The sequence below is a fragment of the Melanotaenia boesemani genome, chromosome 1 (genome assembly GCF_017639745.1).
Source record: "Melanotaenia boesemani isolate fMelBoe1 chromosome 1, fMelBoe1.pri, whole genome shotgun sequence".
NCBI lineage: Eukaryota > Metazoa > Chordata > Actinopteri > Atheriniformes > Melanotaeniidae > Melanotaenia > Melanotaenia boesemani.
In genome coordinates, this window is record NC_055682.1 from 40743273 (window position 1) to 40762333 (window position 19061).

General features: G+C 42.0%; 1 protein-coding gene across 2 annotated transcripts; it reads right to left on the reverse strand.

Annotated features, from left to right (window-relative positions):
* Positions 1 to 3220: 3220 nt before the first annotated feature.
* On the reverse strand, positions 3221 to 17138 carry asb7 (ankyrin repeat and SOCS box containing 7). 2 transcript variants are annotated; one of them, XM_041985770.1, is made up of 5 exons: positions 16895 to 17138; positions 16267 to 16331; positions 13271 to 13482; positions 10246 to 10851; positions 3221 to 5603 (listed from the first exon to the last, which is right to left on the reverse strand). In XM_041985770.1, the coding sequence occupies exons 2-5, from the start codon at positions 16302 to 16304 to the stop codon at positions 5464 to 5466; spliced, it is 996 nt and encodes a 331-aa protein (XP_041841704.1). In that variant the 5' UTR covers positions 16305 to 16331; positions 16895 to 17138; the 3' UTR covers positions 3221 to 5463. The 2 variants fall into 2 exon arrangements, with proteins under 2 accessions (XP_041841704.1, XP_041841698.1); XM_041985764.1 differs by having other exon boundaries at positions 16267 to 16328; positions 16895 to 17137.
* Between the last annotated feature and the right edge of the window lie 1923 nt (positions 17139 to 19061).

Here is a 19061-nt window from a genome sequence, read left to right on the forward strand (position 1 = left end):
GTTTTCAGCGGTGAAAAATGAGTAGGAGTGGCCATCTTACCTTGTCACGTACTGTTTTTTTCCTGCCGACGTCGCATTGTTGCTGAACGATCAGAGAACGATTAGAGTTAACTTGTAGAAGAAAGATATAACGAGAGATATAAAGATTTAAGCCGGAAAGGAACTTACCCAGAGAATACAAGCGGTTAACTCATTCAGAACTGTGACTTCGGACGGAGTAGCGTGAGACTACGCGACTCTGAAAAGTTGATATCCTGGTGAGTTATTGTAGCCAGGCTGCTATGTGTTAGCATGCTAGAAGCCTTAGCAAACTGTCAAGCATTGCTAAAAGGAACCTGTAACGAAATGTATTATGTTATGTCAAAACCAGTCAGGATAAAATGTGAACCAAGATAACTGAGATGATTGTTACAGTGTCTATGAGTGGTTTTATAAATGTGTTGGTGGTTTACTGTGTGTAAATACCTGTAGCCGATTGTGCTGGCCTGCTAAATGCTACACGTGCTCAGCCAGTGTGTAGAGTTCAGTTTAGCATGGTGCGAGTATATTTCTGTGCTTATGCTACTTACAGTGCTAGACTGTTAAATGCAATTGTATATAATAATTTAGTGTTTTGTAAAAAGAAACAAACCAAAGTACAACCTGGTTTAATACAGAGTGTTACGTTATTTCATGTTTATATTGACTACAGTAGTTATTAAGAAAATTGTGTGTAAAGCAGTGGCGGCTGGCCAGCAGGGGGCGCTGGGGCGCCGCCCTCACCTACAAAGAGTCCATATTCCTGGTTACTACACAATTAAAAAAAACAAACTGTTAGGAATAATTTCGGATGAAGATATGTGTAAAATAATGTATTTTTTTTTAGCTTTTTGTGCATGTTAAGCGCATTACACAGTGTTTCTTTTTAATGATTTTTCATTGAACAACACTTCCTGGTTGCGGGGGCGCCGGTCAAATGAATCCCTATTGTCAGCCTCAAACTTTTGACTAAAACGTCACTGGAGGCTGCGTTTTGATTGGTTCGTTAAAAATCTGCTTGTGGCGCAGCTCGGTGCGCCCTGGATACGCCCACTTTTCATCGTCAGCCAATTAGAATAGTTGAATTATGTTGCTTCAGTGTGTTTGGACAATGTCATGGTCAATTATACACTCCTGTATTTTAAGCCAGTGTGACGTACATCCGTAGTAGCAAGCAGAGTGAGTTGGAGACGAGTCTGTAGTAGCGTACGATTAGAAAGATGGCATGTGAAAGTGGAACCGGAATTCCCGAGCGAATTAATTCTGTAAAATATTTACAAGAGCACCCATTTTCAAGATGTTCTCTCGAGGAGAAAAAGAGGATAAAGGAGCTCGGGGCTGACCAGCCTGATCTGCAAGCACAGCAACAAAGCGGCGACCGCGGAAGAGCTTATACCCGGGCTTTTTCCCGCTCTTACTATGAAAAACGGAGTTGGCTTGCCGGTTGCGCCGTGAGTAACGCCTTTTTCTGCTTCCCTTGTCTGCTGTTTGAAAGTGTCGGCACCACCGAAACGTTGTGGACAAGCCATACACAGACTTCGTTTTTCTTTTCTTCCTAACTCTGTAACTGTATTGAAATTAAAGTGGCTAAGTTTTAAGTGTCAACTTTCCAAGAAAATTTGCGCCCCCCTAAAAAAAATTGTCATCAGCCGCCACTGGTGTAAAGTTAAATTCATCATGGACTGGATAAGTAAATTCCTGCGCGTTTGTGCAGGCTGGTTTTTTCCTTGGTGAGAATCTTCGTGGGAGCTCAGTCTGGTTCTTCGCCACCATCCTCATCCCTGGTCTATCAGCATCTTCACGTCTTCCCCCATCCCCCCCCCCTTCATCAAGAGTCCCCTCCACAGCACCATCATCCATCCCAGCTGCATTAAGGTCCCTGGACAGTACTGTGAGGAAGGGCGGTAGGACAGTCTGAGTGCACTCAGTTTTGGGTTATTACATTGTTTATTTTCTTTCAATTGGTTTTCTGAGATCTCAGGTTTTTTTGTTAAATTATTTGAACTGAAATCTGTAAAGGTGACAGGATTGTTGAGGTAAACCTGTGCCTCCCATACTGTGTAGCTCTATTTTTCTGCTAAAAGTGCATATGTTGCAATACATTTCTACCTCTAATTTCCTCAATTTCCGTTCTGCGTGTATTATTGGGGTGGTCACTACAGGGTTATCACTGTGACTAAGCAGATAGCCTTGAGCCAATCTCCTCATAGAACCTAGTTTTAGAAGCCATCCCCTTGCTTTACTCGACAACCCTTGCTTAACCAAGCAACAGAGGCAGGGGGAGGTTACAGTTGGTATGAAAATTAGCACCTTCAAAACCAAGACCATGGTCCTTAGCTGGAAAAGGGTGAAGCGTTCTCTCTGGGTCAGAAATCAGATCCTGCCCAAAGTGGAGAGGACTCTGCATTAGTCAGTCGTAGTGAAAAAAGGAACTGAGCTAAAAGGCAAAGCTCTTGATTTACCCATCGACGTTCTTTCCCTCTTACCCTATGGTCACCAACTGCGAATGGTGAATGAAAGAACAAGATCACGATTACAAGCAGCCAAAATGAGTTTCCTCCAGAGGGTGGCTGGGCTCTACCTTCCTTCGAGATAGGGTGAGATGCTTGGTCATCCAGGAGGAACTTAGGGTAGAACTGCTGTTCCTCCACATCCAGAGGAGTCAAATGAGATGGCTGGGGCATTTGGTTTGGATGCCTCCTGGATGCCTCCCTGGTGAGGTGTTCCTGGTAAGTCCTACTTGGAGGACGTTCTATGGAAGAACACACTAGAGGGACAACATATCTCGGCTAGCCTGGTAATGCTAACAGGGAAGAGGGCAGTCTGGGGTTCTCTACTTGCTAATCCAGCAAGTTAAGCGAAGGAAATGGATGGATGGGTGGATGGACGGACATAAAAGAAAGATCCATCCTGCTATGGATCAACACTTCAGGCTACTGCTGCGACTGATGTAATAGTTTGGGGGATATTTTCTTGGCCTACTTTGGGCCCATTTTTGTGTTGTTCATGTCAATATGGAGCAAAATCTCTGAGGAATATTTCCAAATCAATCCATCACACTAAGAATTAAGACAGTTCTGGAGAAAACAGGTCCAACCCAGTGCGTGCAAGGTGGACCTGATTTAGTGGATCATTAATCTTTACTTTGTGTCCTGAAGCTGGAGAGAATGTAGAGATTTCAGCATGAAAATGACGTTACGTGTTAACCAAAGAATAAATGTCATTTTTTTATTCGTATGAATGTAAAAAATTGACTAAACACACAACAGTTTCCTGTAAGTCAAAGGAAGAACAGAATGTTTCTGCAATTAAAAGAAAACGTACGGACAACACCAGATTCCAGATTACAAATATTTAAGCTCTTAAAACACACACACACACTTTTTCACACTGAACAGATCACAACACTATCCAAACTTTAAATATGTCGGGAATATCAGACTTTTCCTCTAAAACATGTAACATGTTTCTGTTGTCAGTATTCCTGATGTCAAGTTTTATTCATGATTCCTGTTCTGGAAAAGGTGGTTACTGTCCATAAACCCCTGCCTAACCTGACTTGAAACAGCTGGAGGCATCACCAAGAGTTACATCATTTCAGCTGCATACTGTGTATGAAAATTTTCTGTTAAATAAAACCTCTCAAAGTCGGCACCAATATGACATTTGAACCGTTTTCCCTGTAAAGGTCAAATCTGCCTGTCCACACATGATCACACTCAGTTTTCTTGTTGAAGGTCTAAATCGAAGAAAAACATCATGCAGTTTGCAGCATTAGATCCTCCAGCTGGTGAAAAACTTGGCGAGATGGCAAACAGAAATAGTTCAGACCTGTCCACACATGTACTACAAATCCTCAAGACTGATGCATGGAGAGAGGACGGGATGCGAGAGCAAAATTGCTGAGGATGAGGAGCTTTACTTCTTTACTTTTTACCAAACAAGAGCATTGAAAAGTCCTTCAAGGATTCTGGAGAATTATTCCTGAAAATTACTTAAATGTCAGAAAGCTTCTCTCAGAGGGTTCAAGCTATAATGAATAATAAAAATATTCACTTTAAGCTCCTTAGGACTGGACCGACTGATTCTGACAGGTTCTGGATTTATATTTTTGTTAGAACATTCCAGTAAATCAGCTGCTTCCTGTTTTACGGAATAAATATTGAAAGAAATGAGTCTGGATCCGGACCGGTTGTCCCTTCAGATAACTTAATTTCAGTCTCAATTCAAAGTTTCAGCAGCTGATTTGCTGTCTTGACAATAGATTTGAGGATGATTGTCACCAATGATTACTGATCAATCCACCGTCCTGTAGCTAGATGAACAAAATGGTGGTAGAGGTCATAAATGTTGACATGTAGCTTTCACAGAGAGATTTCTTCAATGTGGTTCTGACTCTGATGACAGATTAATGAAATGAATCAGATCAGCCGTTAGCAGATGGTAACAGACAGAAACCTCCTCACTGACAACATCTCAGCTTGCTGTAAAAGCTGGAAAATGTCAAGTTTGTAAACAATCTGCAAAATTTACAGGTTTAAAATCAGGAAATATAACCTACGTAGGTTGTTTTCTTTAGGTTTTAATGCAGCTTTAATCAGAATAACACCAGCACCACTTTTAAGTCAAACATATTTCAGTTCTGGGTCTGAAATGAGCTTATTTTAACTTCACATCAAAGAAAGACAAAAACTTCAGATGCTGAATGAAATATTGTCAGAAATGCCAACGTGCTTATGTTCCATGTTTCCACCGGAACGTCCAGGCCGTTGAGGTTGGAAGTTTTCATCGCTGTCGGGATGACTCTGTTTCCTCCACAGATTCTGGATGAGCAGGAAAGATGTCCAGATTGTTCCTGTTCGGAGCTCTTGGTATGAAATGATTCTCTTTCTTTCACCAAACACTATGTCCCATCTTCAAAGGGTCAATGGTGGAAGCTTTCTCGTTTCATGTGGGTGAGACTTTCTGAAGATGAACTGACCATCTTTGGTCAGTTCCAGAGAGCAGCATTGCTCAGTTGTCTTGTTGAAGGACTAAATCGAAGGAAAACATCATGCAGTTTGCAGTATTAGCTCCTCCAGCTGGTGAAAAAAAATGGTGAGATGGCAAACAGAAATAGCTCAGACCTATAAGACATCCAGAATCTTTGGTAAAAACTAAAACTGAGATAAGAAAGTCTTCCAACCTCAAAGATCTGGAGAGGAAGGTGACAAAAGAAGACTTTGTCATTGATTGATGACTCTGGACACGGCTTTGTTCATACAAGCGTAAAACACACAAAGTTAACATAAGATCTACCCACGTCCTCTCCTCAATAACCTCTAGTTTCCAGAAGGACTCCTTGATGAACAAGAGAACATTGAAATGGTGGTCAAACATCCCTCAGCATGTCCACCATGGACCGGTGGATGATTGCATAGTCTGATCAGAGTTTCTAACGTCACTTCACAAACTGTCAAACTTATGTCTTAAATAGTCTTTCATAACCTTGGCGATGGGAAGATCCTCCAAGAACTTGAGGCTCTGAAGGCCGATACAGTGTCGGATCTTTATTCGACACAAGTCCTGTAGAGTCCGAGGTTGTCCTGGAAGAGAAGCAGAACAAGCTTAAGTTAGGATAAGAGATACGTCCCCAAAGGATTTAACTCTAACTTTAACTAACTTGTTTACAAACATATTCTTGCAAACTATCTGCAGGTTTCTAACACCAGATAAAAACCTGAACTATCTGTGGTTAAAATACTAAAGCTCCCTTTCCACTAAGGGGTCCAGCTCGAGATGCTTTGGTTTAGTAAACCCTCTGTTGTGTTTCCATAGCAACCGTACCCTTAACTGGTAAGACAGATGTGTTAGCTACGTAATAGCATGACGTCACAGCATATTTAATTTTTTTCATTTTCATAGCATGGTGCGGCCGTCCGTAAATTTTAACGAAGAAGAATGCGACATAGAACCGAAGGAGGAGAATGATGGGCATCCAGCAGTTTGTCTTCTTTCTTCTTGCCATGTGGCTTTAAACAACAAAAAATCCACCATATATTTAAACATGGAGCTGTTCCTGCTTTAGTTTTTAAAACCAAGTCACACAGTAAGAGATGATTCTTTCCACTAATCAATGGAGTGCGTCATGCGTTTAGGTTTGGGTAAGATTGGGACCCCAACTGAAGGGTCCTAGAAAAAGAGGCCTGGTCAGATTGAATATTCTGGCACCTTTTTCAGTTTTTAACTTGGAAACACAAAAAAAATTTGCACCAAGCTGGACCCTCTGTGGAAACAGGGCTTTGACTACTTCCTGCTTCTGTTCTCTGTTGATGTTTTGCTGCTTTCCTCTCCTCTCTGCATTTTTCTGCCAATATTTGAATTTTTCTACTCAAGAAATTTATAGGCAATGGCTCCTGGATACTCATTAGTCACTGGGACTGTATTTTATGGTAGATTTTGTTGGATACTACTATTTTTTTTAAGACTTTTACAATCTTGTCAGTCACGTCAGCGTGGCCTACAAATAGCATAAGCCTTATCTACAGCTATTCAGGAGCTAAAGCTAACTAGACACAAGATGCCTCCCCTCTCTACAGATGACTATTACAATCTTCTACATGAGATCAACATTGATCAAAGATTCAATGGCTCCAGGTGAATGTGGAAGTGAACGGATTGTGTGGAAACGATACAACTTTGCCATTAATAAAAAACAGCGACAAGATCTTGCTAACACACAGCTAACTAGCACAACCATGGCTGGACAGAAACAGGAGGTCAGTGTACAAGGTAATTACTCTTTCACTGATAGTCCTCCCTGGAATACTCTTGGGACAAAGCTGAAGGGTAAATCATCCTACAGGGAAATGGGAGGACGAGTAACAGGCAGAGCCCAGTTTGCTGAGATTAGCAACATGACCGGCTAGCTTGCTCTGCCACCCAGACCAAGCACCTTCTCAACCCCTCTCCCTAACAAGACACAGACATAGCCAGTTGTCTGAAGGAAAACTAACAAGTCTCGTCCTCAACATGCAACTACAGACCAGGTTTGCTCCACTGCTGCAGGATTCTGGCTCTACATCTGATGGCCGGGATGAAATCTCCCTACACACAAGGGTCAGACCAAAGAACAACTCAGAAAGTAAAAGCAGACAGCTGGGCTGAACTACTGAACTGCTGGAATGAACACCAAGACACACTTTTCTCCAATCAGTCCCAAAAACCTGGATGAGATCATTGGCCATCTGAAAACCACCACTTGCTGTCTAGATGCCCTGCCAACCGGGTTTTTAAGAATGTTTCAGGCCTTAAATATCTTTACGTCTCTGCTTTCAGGTGTCTTCCCGCAGACCCTAAAAACAGCAAGATTTTTCTTCCTGCTCTCGATGGAGCGGACACTTTTTCTTCTCTCTCCCTCCCCACACTCTGCCCTGCTACTTGTCCTGTCTTATCTGAGCCTCTCTCTGCATTTCTGTTCTAAATCTGAACCATCTTGAACCATGGATCTGATCAGCTGGTCTCTCAATGCAATTGACCAAATTTATTCGAACTGAAAAACGGGTGCAAGGCAGCCCGCTTGTCCTGGCGAAACGTTCGGGCTGGATACGTGATGGACTCTTGGGGGTGTGGAAGGTCATGTGTCTGTCGATTGTTTCCGTTGAGGATGCAGAGGACATTTATACATTTGGATTCATGATAACTGGGTTTCTGCTGTTTGGAGCGGCGGTTTCCTGGTGTATTGCAAAATTCGGACACTGTCGGCGGCCACTGGCAAGCTGCCGACTTCTGTGCCGGTGTGTGTCGAGCTATGAACAATCAGACTATAGCGTTGCAGGAGCTTAATAGTAAACTGGATGCTATTCTAGCCCAGAATGGCAAGCTGGTTGTCGTTCCGGAGCTCGTATGTGGGGTGGACACCAATTTGGAGAAGTTGGCTCGGCTGGGTGGAAAAAGACCAAAATTCGGATGAATTGAAGTAGCCAGTGAGACCACTGAGAGACTCAAGGCAGATGAAACATGCTCTAGCCTGAACCAAAACAAATGCTCCCCCCCATCTTCTCGGGCTGTGGACCTTTCCTGGATCAGCTCCCAAGGTCACCCCACTATCACTATCACCCCACTATGGTGACAGAGACTGGAGAAGGAACTGGGAGAAAGTTCACAGGCTCACTTACTTATACTTACGCACACATGCATGTCACATGTGGAACAAACTCGCAGAAAACTGCAGGTCTGCTGACTCGGCAGTTTTACATCAGGGTTAAAAACTTTTCTACTTGCTGCCTTTTATCAAAACAACTGTTAAATTCTCCACACTGGAACTTTATTTCTTTCATTTTATCCATCTTATTTCAGCTTTCTTCTTTCTGTTTGTGTTTAATTTCTTTTTAAAGTTTGTTTTTAATGCACTTGTTATTGCTTCCTGCACCCGCTGTGATGCTCTTAATGTTTTATGTAAAGCACTTTGAATTTTCTTGTACATGAAATGTGTTATGCAAATAAACTTACCCTTGCCTTCAATTTACACATTCAGACTTTGTCTCCTGCCTTTGACATCCAGAGACAACGAACACAAAAGAAAAGAACCCATTCAAGAGTTCATAGGTCTGGTTTTGAATTTGCTCTCAGTTATCTTCACTATGACAAGATAAATGTGGAAAATATGTCATAAATACTGTAAAACTGATATGAGGATCATGTTTATTCAGTGCTGGTCAATTTGATGAAACTCTAATCTTTCTGCCTTCTGTCTAAAAGACGTTTAACAATCAGGTCATATGATAATGAAGGAAGGTAAGTCATTCACTGGAGCAACAGAAAGCTGATGTTCAGCAGATGAAAGACTTCCTGTCACTCTGTGATGGACCACTCCTTTCATGTCAGGAGGTAGAGGTGGAACCAGGAACCCAGCAGCAGATATGCGATCCTGAAAGGACTCGTCGGAATTCCACACAGTTCTTGGATATCTGTAATATCAGAGTTCAGAGGGCAGAGCAGGAATGCAGCCATTGTTGCTTCTCCAGCATGAAGCTGCAGGTGAGGATCTGCTGATCCTCTCATCTGAGGGTGAAACATCACTCTCATCCTCTCACATTACAATTCAATCCTCTGCTGCTTCTCTACGATGATGTTTACAGTCGAGTTGGCAGCTTTGCTTGTAAAAAGAAATATCAAATTTATGTTCAATGACACAAATAATCTGATCATTTATTAGGTTAGCTTTAACTTCAGAAGGTCAAAAACACTCCTGGCATCATCGTTTTCCAGTATTGTAATTCCAGCTTACAATTTCACGCATTCATGATTAATCAGCATTCACAACTCTGTGTTAAATATGCCCATTTTTAATGCACTGTATCAACAAAAAGAGCCAGTGCTTACAAATTATTCATGTTAACCGACCTTAACTTGATTTTCTTCAGTTTTGCCATTAGATGATCACTTCAGTTGTAATAATCAGTTCAATATTTCATAAAATCTAGACCTTAAAAAAAGGTCTCTTTTGTGCCCCCCTCTCCTGGTCAGTGCCCCTGCCTGGCCCCCTATCAAAACTTTTCTTGACCCACCCCGGCATAGCTGAGGTAAAAGCCGATTAGCTGCGTGTGACGTCATCCACTGCACTGTGGCTAAACTACAAACACACCCTACAACAACATCCTGAGGCTCTTGTACTGAACTCTAGGGACTTTAATCATGTAACTCTGGACAACACACTGGCTGATTTTCACCAGTATTTGGACTGTAACAACATGGGGAAGAGGACTATAGACCTGATGTATGCAAACATGAAGAATGCATACAGAGCCGCCCCACTGCCTGCACTGGGAAAAGCAGATCACAGTCTGGTCCTGCTCAAATCTCACTACACAAGAATGAGGAGACTACCAACAACCACACGCTGGTTCAGGAAGTGGTCTCCTGAAGCCGAGCAGGTTCTTAAAGACTGCTTTGAGACCACGGACTAGGAAGCACTGGAGGGGTCTCACAACAAGAACATGCAGGCGATGGTCGACTGCACAACGGACTATATTTACTTCTGTATGGATGCTGCTGTTCCAGTCAGATCTGTACGCTGCTGTGCAAACAACAAGCCCTGGATAACAAGTGAAATCAAAGGGCTTCTGAAACAGAGGAAGAAGGCCTTTAAAGATGGTGGCACAAAACAATTTAGCAACATCAGGGACATTCAGCTTTCTGAAACTGGCAGCTGTGCTACAGGACATGGTGAGTGTCTGCGAGACTTACTGGTGACTTCCTGCAGAAAGTCCAGACAAGGCCGGCTGATCCCAGACATGCTAACAGACACAGCAACCGGCGTCTGGCCCTCGTAGTTCCTGGTGTTGGTGTCGGCCCCGTACAAGTAGAGCATCTGAGCACACAGTACATCGTCCCTGAGGGCTGACAGGTGTAGGGGGGTCTGGCCATCCTCCATACGACCCAAATTAGTGTCTGCTCCCCTCTGAAGGAACATGCGGCAGTACGAATGGTTTCCTTTGATGACGGCGTACCGCAGCAGGAAGCCGTTCTGAATGTCAATGTTGGCGCTGTGGTCGAGCAGGATTCGGACGCAGCTGGAGCGCTCCCGGATGATGGCCAGCTGCAGCGGCGTGGTCCCTTTGTCGCTCAGCGGGTCCACCTCGGCCCTGAACTCCAGGAGGAGGCGCACAAATGAGTCGCGGCCGTAGTGCGCAGCCACGTGAAGCGGCGTCCAACCATCATTGCTTTTAGCATTGATGATGTCGCCACGAAATTCCGACTCCAGCATCAGCCGGGCGATGCGTGCCCTGCCGTGCATGGCGGCATAATGGAGGGCGGTGAATCCACCGATGAAGTCCTTCACTGTGGGGTCAGCTGTGAGGACAAAAGCAGGATTAAAGTCAGTGCTGATGTTTATTCAACCCTTATACCCTAAGATTTACACCCTCTAGTGACCTTCTTGGCAAAAATGTCCACACACAAAAAAACTGCTATAAAATCATTAAATATCAATACTTTTCAAGCTTTTTTCATGAATTACTTGAACTTTAGACCTGCTCAAAACTCGAGCATGGGAGGTGTTTGGAGAGATTATGAAGAATGACTTCTGGATGGCTTCGAGAAGAGTTTGGTCCATCTGGTGTCTCAGGAGGGGGAAGCAGTGTCCATTAACACTGTGTAAAAGTGGGAATGAGGGGGCTGCTGACCTCAACTTGGGACGTTGTGGAAAGAATACTTCGAAGACCTCCTCAATCCCATCGGCACGTCTTCTGATGAGGAAGCAGAGTCGAGGGACCCTGGCATGGGCTCTCCCATGTCTGGGGCTAAGGTCACTGAGGTGGTTAAAAAGCTCCTCGGTGGCAGGGCCCCAGGGGTGGACGAGGTCTGCCCAGAGTTCCTTAAGGCCCTGGATGCTGTAGGGGACAGTTCCCATGAACTGGCAGACTGGGGTAGTGGTCCCCTTCTTCAAAAAGGGGGACCAGAGGGTGTGCTCCAACTCCAACCTTCACAGTTGCTAGTGAATGTTGGACTCCACTGAGGCTGCCCTCTGTCACCGATTCTGTTCATAACTTTTATGGACGGAATTTCTAGGCGCAGCTGAGGTGTTGAGAGGATCTGGTTTGGTGGCCTCAGGATTGGGTCGCTGCTCTTTGGAGATGATGTGGTTCTGTTGGCTTCATCGGGCCGTGATCTCCAGCTCTCGCTGGAGCGATTAGCAGTCTGAAGCGGCTGGGGTGAGAACCAGCACCTCCAAATCTGAGACCATGGTCCTCAGCCAGAAAAGGGTGGAGTGCTCTCTCCGGGTCTGCAATAAGGTCCTGCCCCAAGTGGGGGAGTTTACGTATCTCAGGGTCTTGTTTATGAGTGAGGGAAGGATGGAGCAGGAGATCGACAGGCGGATCGGTGCAGCGTCTGCAGTGATGCAGACTCTGCATTGTTCTGTCGTGGTGAAGAAGGAGCTGAGCCAAAAAGCAAAGCTCTCGATTTACCGGTCGATCTACGTTCCTACCCTCACCTATGGTCACGAGCTGTGGGTAGTGACCGAAAGAACGAGATTGTGAATACAAGCGGTCGAAATGAGTTTTCTCCACAGGGTGGCCAGGCTCTCCCTTAGAGATGAGGGTGAAAAGCGAGGGGATCCAGGAGGGGCTCAGAGTAGAGCCGCTGCTCCTCCACATTGAGAGGAGCCAGATGAGGTGGCTTGAGCATTTGGTCAGGATGATTCTGGGCACGTCCCACCGGGAGGAGGCCCCGGGGAAGACCCAGGACACGCTGGAACAACTACATTTCTCGGCTGGAACACCTCCGGATCCCCCCAGACAAGCTGGTGAATGTGGTCGAGAAGAGGCCACATCATGGACCCTGTTACTGCAATCAGTTGGTGTCTACTTCAAGCTCAACACATTTGACTGATCATTCCTACTAAGAAGCATTGTCCCAACTAAGAAATAATCCATTTACTTACTTTGCACTCAGTTTATAATTTCACCTTGTGATGGACGATTGTGTCACATTTTTGTGCTTTTAATGAACCCTTTCCACACGTTGTCAGTCCCAGCATCCATGAAATTTTAATTTATTTTCTCATTTCTTTAACAGAGGAATCAGTGTTTTCTGTGGCAGTCAGCATTCAGGGTGGCCGTTTTCAGCACAGTTTCGTTTTTTCTTTTGTCATCATCCTCTGCTGAAGGTCCTCTGATCTGGGATATGCCTGCATGATGTGATTGTGTTGTCTTCCCATGATAAATAAAAAATATAAACTAACACTCTAAAATAAAATAAATTAATGAAATTAAAAGTGTAAATAACTGAATAATGTAAATGAGTAACTCACTTTTCTCCAGAAATTTCAGATTGTTCATAATATTTTCTAAAAGGGTAGTTCATTATATGTAAACATCTTGATAATGTACACATATATCTTTGTACTAAAATAAAAAGGAAAATGTGGAGTTTTCATTGTTTATAGGATGTTATGTTGTTATTTTACTGGTCTGATGCACTGGAGACCATATTGTGCTGAATGTGGCCCCTGAACTAAAATGAGTTTGACACCTTTGTTGTAAATAAACTTTCGTCTCAAAATGAAAGAACCACTTCACTTCAACTGTATATTTAAATGTCAGGTTATTATAATATATGGATATGTGTATGGATCAGTGAATGAAGTCATATACTAAAATGGACTTAGGACATGATACATCTGCAGGTATCAGACAGATATTTAGCTGTGGTCTGCAAACAGAGTGGAGCATATATTTGGATCCTGTAACATGTCTGAACATCCACTGACCTCCGTGCTCTAGAAACACCCGAACACATCTCTCCTTTCCTTTGGCAGCAGAGAAGTGGAGCAGAGTCCAGCCATTGGCGTCCCGGATCTTGGGAGAGTATCCCTGCTCCAGCATCTTCCGGACGGTGCAGACATCCCCCGCTGCCACGGCAGCCTGAATCTGCAGCTCCTCATGAAGCTCGGGGTTCCCTCTGCAGTGATGGTTCAGCATCCTGTCACATTTCGGAACAGGAATGTTAACTGTACCCAACTCCTGAGTGGAGCAACCAGTCAACACAGTCCGGATGTCTGAGCGAGTTCAGGTAAGATCAGGTGACCTGAACGGACCAGGTGCAGAGAGAAGGTTTTACCTTTGAAAACTACATATTTACTGGTTCATATTTAGCATAAACAGAAAATAGACACTGATTTAATGAGAAGCCTTTAATCAACTACTAGAGTTGACTGATGGTAACATCTGGTTTCTGAGCACACCTGAACTAACTCAACACACAGACTGGCTTTCATAGACAATGCATGGATCAGTTTCATAGAAGCTCTGCAAAGCTGTACATCAAAATACGTCAGTGTTCATATTAACCCTTATAAATAGAAAACAGAAAAATTACAAAATAGAAAATTACTAATTCTATGTATATTTTTATTTTTCAGAAAAACTGTGACATAATGTCGTGAAAGGGTTAAAATTATTTCTTTGGACTTTTAATGGACTTTTTTGTCCATTAATGACCTGAAAAGGGAGTAAATTTGTACCCAGTGTCCCGTCGTTCTCTAAGAAAAACTGAAATGGTAAATTCTGAGTTCAAGAGAAACACTGTCTTACAAAAATCCTCCCATATGGGGAAACACCACCAGTACGGAGGCCAGAAATGGAGGGAAAATTAACTGTACAGAGAAAGGAGCCCATAGTGTCATACAAGGGTTTAAAAGGACGATATGGAAAACTGTTGGTGGAAATGGTGACTAAGTTCAGGTAAAGTGACATTTGCTAAGTTCTAGCAGCGATTACAGCTGGGAAGGAGCAGAAGCCGCATCGTTCCAGCGGCAGCTGCTTATGTGTAGGATGGACTAATGGAAGCGAACGTACACATCAGAAAATGCGTGTGTGGAGAATCTTCAACAGAATAATGTAAATAATCATGTATGATGAGAATGAACGGTTTAATCTGTGTGATCATATAATCATGTCAGCTACGCTATGTCCATCATGGCTGGACATCTGAGTGGACATTAAAAGATGCTGTTCCTCCACTTGTCACTGAAAATAACGACTAAAGAAATGCACTGAGCTTCAGACAAATCCAATGGCCGTTTTGTGTGTTGAGCCATATTGCGGACGCCTCGTTTCTGCTGCCGACACTGACGGAAGAATCTGGACTGAGGATGTTAGACAGTGGCCCACAGTTACTGATGAAGGTATTTTACCTGCCAGTCTTGAAGTTATTTTGTTTTTTGTGTTAGTTAGGCATTGGTTACGACAATAACCAGCATAGAGAAAGAAGAAACACAGGAAACAAGTCAACCCGACACTTCTCCCCATCTCAGTTTAACTACAATTTCCATCCAATGAAAATCGGTATCTTATGTTCAGAATGTCACTGGAAACATCAAAAGGATGCATCTGTCCCTACAAACTCTTTCTCTCCTAAGTGCTCCTCTCACGATCTGTGCACCAACGTCGACAGGATATTCTAGCCATTTTATAAGAGGACTGGTTGGTCAGGGGGTGGTGCTTTTATATTTATCCAGAACATAACCTGCTTCGGAGCTCGTTAGTCACATAATGCATCCATCACATGGCACGCCTGCAGTCCAGACCTTTCACCAACTTCACAAACACAAAATCCCACCAAGACCCAGGACTGGTGAGCAGCTAGAATCCTTCATCAAAACCAGAAAATCCTTCATCTAAAACTCTGAAATGGGCTTTATATATACTTTTGTTTTTTCTATCTGGGAAGAGATATACTGTATTCTCTGCTTTCAGTTTATTTATATGTTAATTTGTTTCGTTCTTTCAGATCAAATAATGTCCATAACGTATATGTTTTTGGAGAAGCAACATCTATGTGTGTATTTAGATATACAGACAGTCCAAATCCTAAAGATTTGTATAGAGTTTTAATCAATTAAGTTGATTGCTTTATCTCTACCATTCAGACTTTAACCTTTTTACTTATAAGCTTTGTTTTATATAATCACTTATTGTGTTTTTAATGACTGATCAATGTTCTATTACAATGTGCATCATTTAATATTTAACATCTTATAACTTACACATGGGTTCACAAATGTTTATGATACTTTTAAACAAAATAATTTTTGTAACTCATTAGTGCAGAAATTAGGAACCTGATCTCCTGAGTTTTCACTGTCCAGCCAAGCTGCAGGGAGCTTACACTCATTGGCTGGAGCTCGTGAGACCAGCTGGTCTGCTGAGATCCAGCAAATGAGGGGATGCTGCACCGTGGGGACACGGACCTGGAAGTCAGGCTGGAAATTAACTCATGTTTCTGATCAAGTAGTAAAATATGTCAGTATTTATGTTGTTTTTAAGCAGTCCTGTCCAGCATCATGACAGCAGAATGATGGTCTGGCTGCCGTACTGTGTCAAACAAATTTACTTTGCCAGGAGGAGCGTTTTGAGTATGATGCTCCCTTGAATCTTATTTATTTTCATTTTTTAGGATTAGAAAATGCCTCAATATTTGACGTTTTTAATCTTCTACGGTAAAAAAAAAAAAAGAAGCTTGTTTTTAAGATTCTAAAATCATTGCTTTCTGTTTTACATTTTGTTTATATTTTAAAGGTGGCGTTTTATTTATTTATTTTTCTTTTCTTTTTAAAGAGAAACACATGTTGAATATTCCCAGTGACTGCCTCAAGGATAAAGCAGCTCTAAGCTGACGTTATCAGTCCAAAGTTTGGACACCTACTCCATCTGGTGATGTATGGTTGGGAGATTTTCTTTACAACATGATGAAACCCAAACGTACCTTTTGACCAGCTGGAGAGATGGACTTCTCTTAGTCATATCGTAGCTGCTCCTGCAGATGTTCTGCTTCAAAATCATCAAGACAAACTAATCAGGAAGACACGAAACCTTCAAATCATATTCATTCAAATGATATAAATGTGCAATCTCCTGTTAAATCTCAAGCTTCCCTGCAAAGTTTCAGCGGTTTGATTGAAATAAACAGATTTTATCTGATCATGACCTGATCAAACCTTCATTTCACCGGAGAATAAACAATGAACAATGAAGCTACTCTAATTACAAATAAAGACAATAATATCATCCATGCTCCAGTAAACAATAACCAAAACTACTTGAGCCAAAGGAATAAGAAAAAACATGTTAACAGACTTCAGAAAATGTAATAAAGATGACCCTTTTCACAGAAACCTGGTTTAGAGGTTATATTCACACCAAGCTGTTAGCAGACGCTAGTTAGCAGGGTGCTAACAAACTCAGTAGCTTTGCCTTGCTAGTTGTTTGTTTACTGTTTGTTCCTGAAGAATTGGCACCAAAAACGCTCAGTAAAAGGAGCATGTCGATAACAAAGCTCCTGCAATGTGTTTGCAGGTTAAGCCAGCATCTTTGAGGGGAAAACAAAGACTTACAGACAGACGCTGGGCAGACGTTGAGCCAATCAGCCTGCAGACTGGAGTTGTCAGAGCTGCATCGTTCCCGAACTTTCTGCGTCAACGCCGAACCAAACAGCGACGTTTACCGTTTCTGAAAAGTTTCCTAGAAACCTCTGCAGGTCGCCATCAGGATCATTCCGCTGTCAATCAATCAGCTTTAACTCCAAAGTCTGTGAGTGGAAACAACAGTGTGACGTCAGCAGGAAAAACAATGACACTTCCGGCAAAAACCTTTCACAATATAACCATCCTTCCCACGGAGATAACACTAAAAGTTGGGATATTCAACCTTTTGTATGGTATCAGGATAAATTGAAAATGAAGAACAACCTTCATTGATGAACAACGGGTGGGTCGGGATACTCTGGAGTCGACACTTCCATATTTGGCAGTCAAAATATCGGAATTAATATTATTTTGAATATTGAGATATTAGAGATACAAATCATTACGTTTATTTCCACTTCTAAGTTTTAAACAATGAAATCAAGTGTGAACCCAGCCACGGTTTCTTTCTTTCTGTTCTGATCTTTTTGCTTTCGCTCTTCTGTGTCACGTGATCAGATGCTATGGCAAGGCAATTATTTGTACATCACATTTTATGTACAAGACAGTTCAACGTGCTTTACATAAAACATTAAAAGCATTACAGTGGGGTGCAGAAGAAACATAAAAAGTACATTTAAAATAAACTTAAAATAATTCAATAAAATACGATAAAAGCTAAAATATAATAAAATGCCAGAAATCAAAGTTCCAGCGTGAGGAATTAACAGTTGGTTTGATGAAAAGCAATAAGTAGAATTTCTTTGATTTAAATCAGCTGAGAGTTTCAGCAGATCCGCAGTTTTTTGGGAGTTTGTTCCACAAATTCAAGGCTGCCTCTCCATGTTTAGTCCCGACTCTGGGAACAGAAGGTCGACCTGGGGGATCTGGTTGGCTCATAACAATCCAAAAGATCCTGAACGGAATCTGGACCTAAACCATTTGGTTCTTTGTAAACTAACAGCAACCAGACAGGAAGCAAATATCTGAGGACTGGAGTCCTGTGATCCACGTTCTGGCCTTACCGAGGACTGCAGCAGCAGCGTTCCGGTAATGATGATGATGATAGTAATGATGTGTTTTAACATTTTTCTGCTTTAATCCAGGTTATTGAGCATTATATTTTATTATATTACAGTTATATATTTTGTTTAATTATAGTCAATTTAAATAATCTTAATTGGCTATTTAACTATTTCATAATTTGAAAAAGATTTATTTGATCTTATTTTTATTCACTTCCATTTATTAGTAAATGTTTTGATAATTGATAAGCATTTCTTTCCTGAATTTATGTTCATGGGTTTTATTCATATTTCATATTATCCTAGTAGCCTAATAAAAATTTAAGTGCACACTGTAGAATTGTGTGATTTTCCTTTAAGGGGTAAAAAGTATTAGTGTCAATATTGATGAAAAAGTAACACAAACTTTGGTATCGTTCATCCCAATGGGAAAGATTATATTTGTTTGCATCTAAACATTCCTCTTCATCATACTCTTCACATTTAGACATCATCAGACCAAGACCGCTCCTAACACATGACAAGTTATTTATTTTATCTTCTGGTTACCCTCCAACACTGGAGGTGTGGCTTTTATAAACAGCCTGAGATAAAGGAATTAACATCACATTATTCGACTTAAATGACCGGCTTTCATGGCGTAATGTCAGTACAGCATCAACTTTGCACATTTCTGTATAATTCACCCAAATTTGAATATATATATAAATGTGTAGTATGTATAGTATAGCCTGTTCTTATATTGTATCATTTTATATTGTATGTAGTTTTCGCACTGCTGGCAAAACTTGGACAAATTTGTGAAAAACCAATGGGCAAACTGTGACGAATCAACAAGACATTTCAGCAACCCAAAAAGAAAAGACAAGAAAAGGACATTCTTGTCCTGGTCTTGACCAGTACAATGGCGGGTAATGAAGAGAGAGCACAGCGTGTCATATCTCTCAGTTTTAGCATGGACATTATTGTGGTTGATGAGAAGGGAGCTCTGCAGGAAAACTTCAGGTACCACTGGTTTAGAAGATGTCAAACAGCTTGTGCTACATTCTTGTCCATCAGTCCCCAGAACAGAA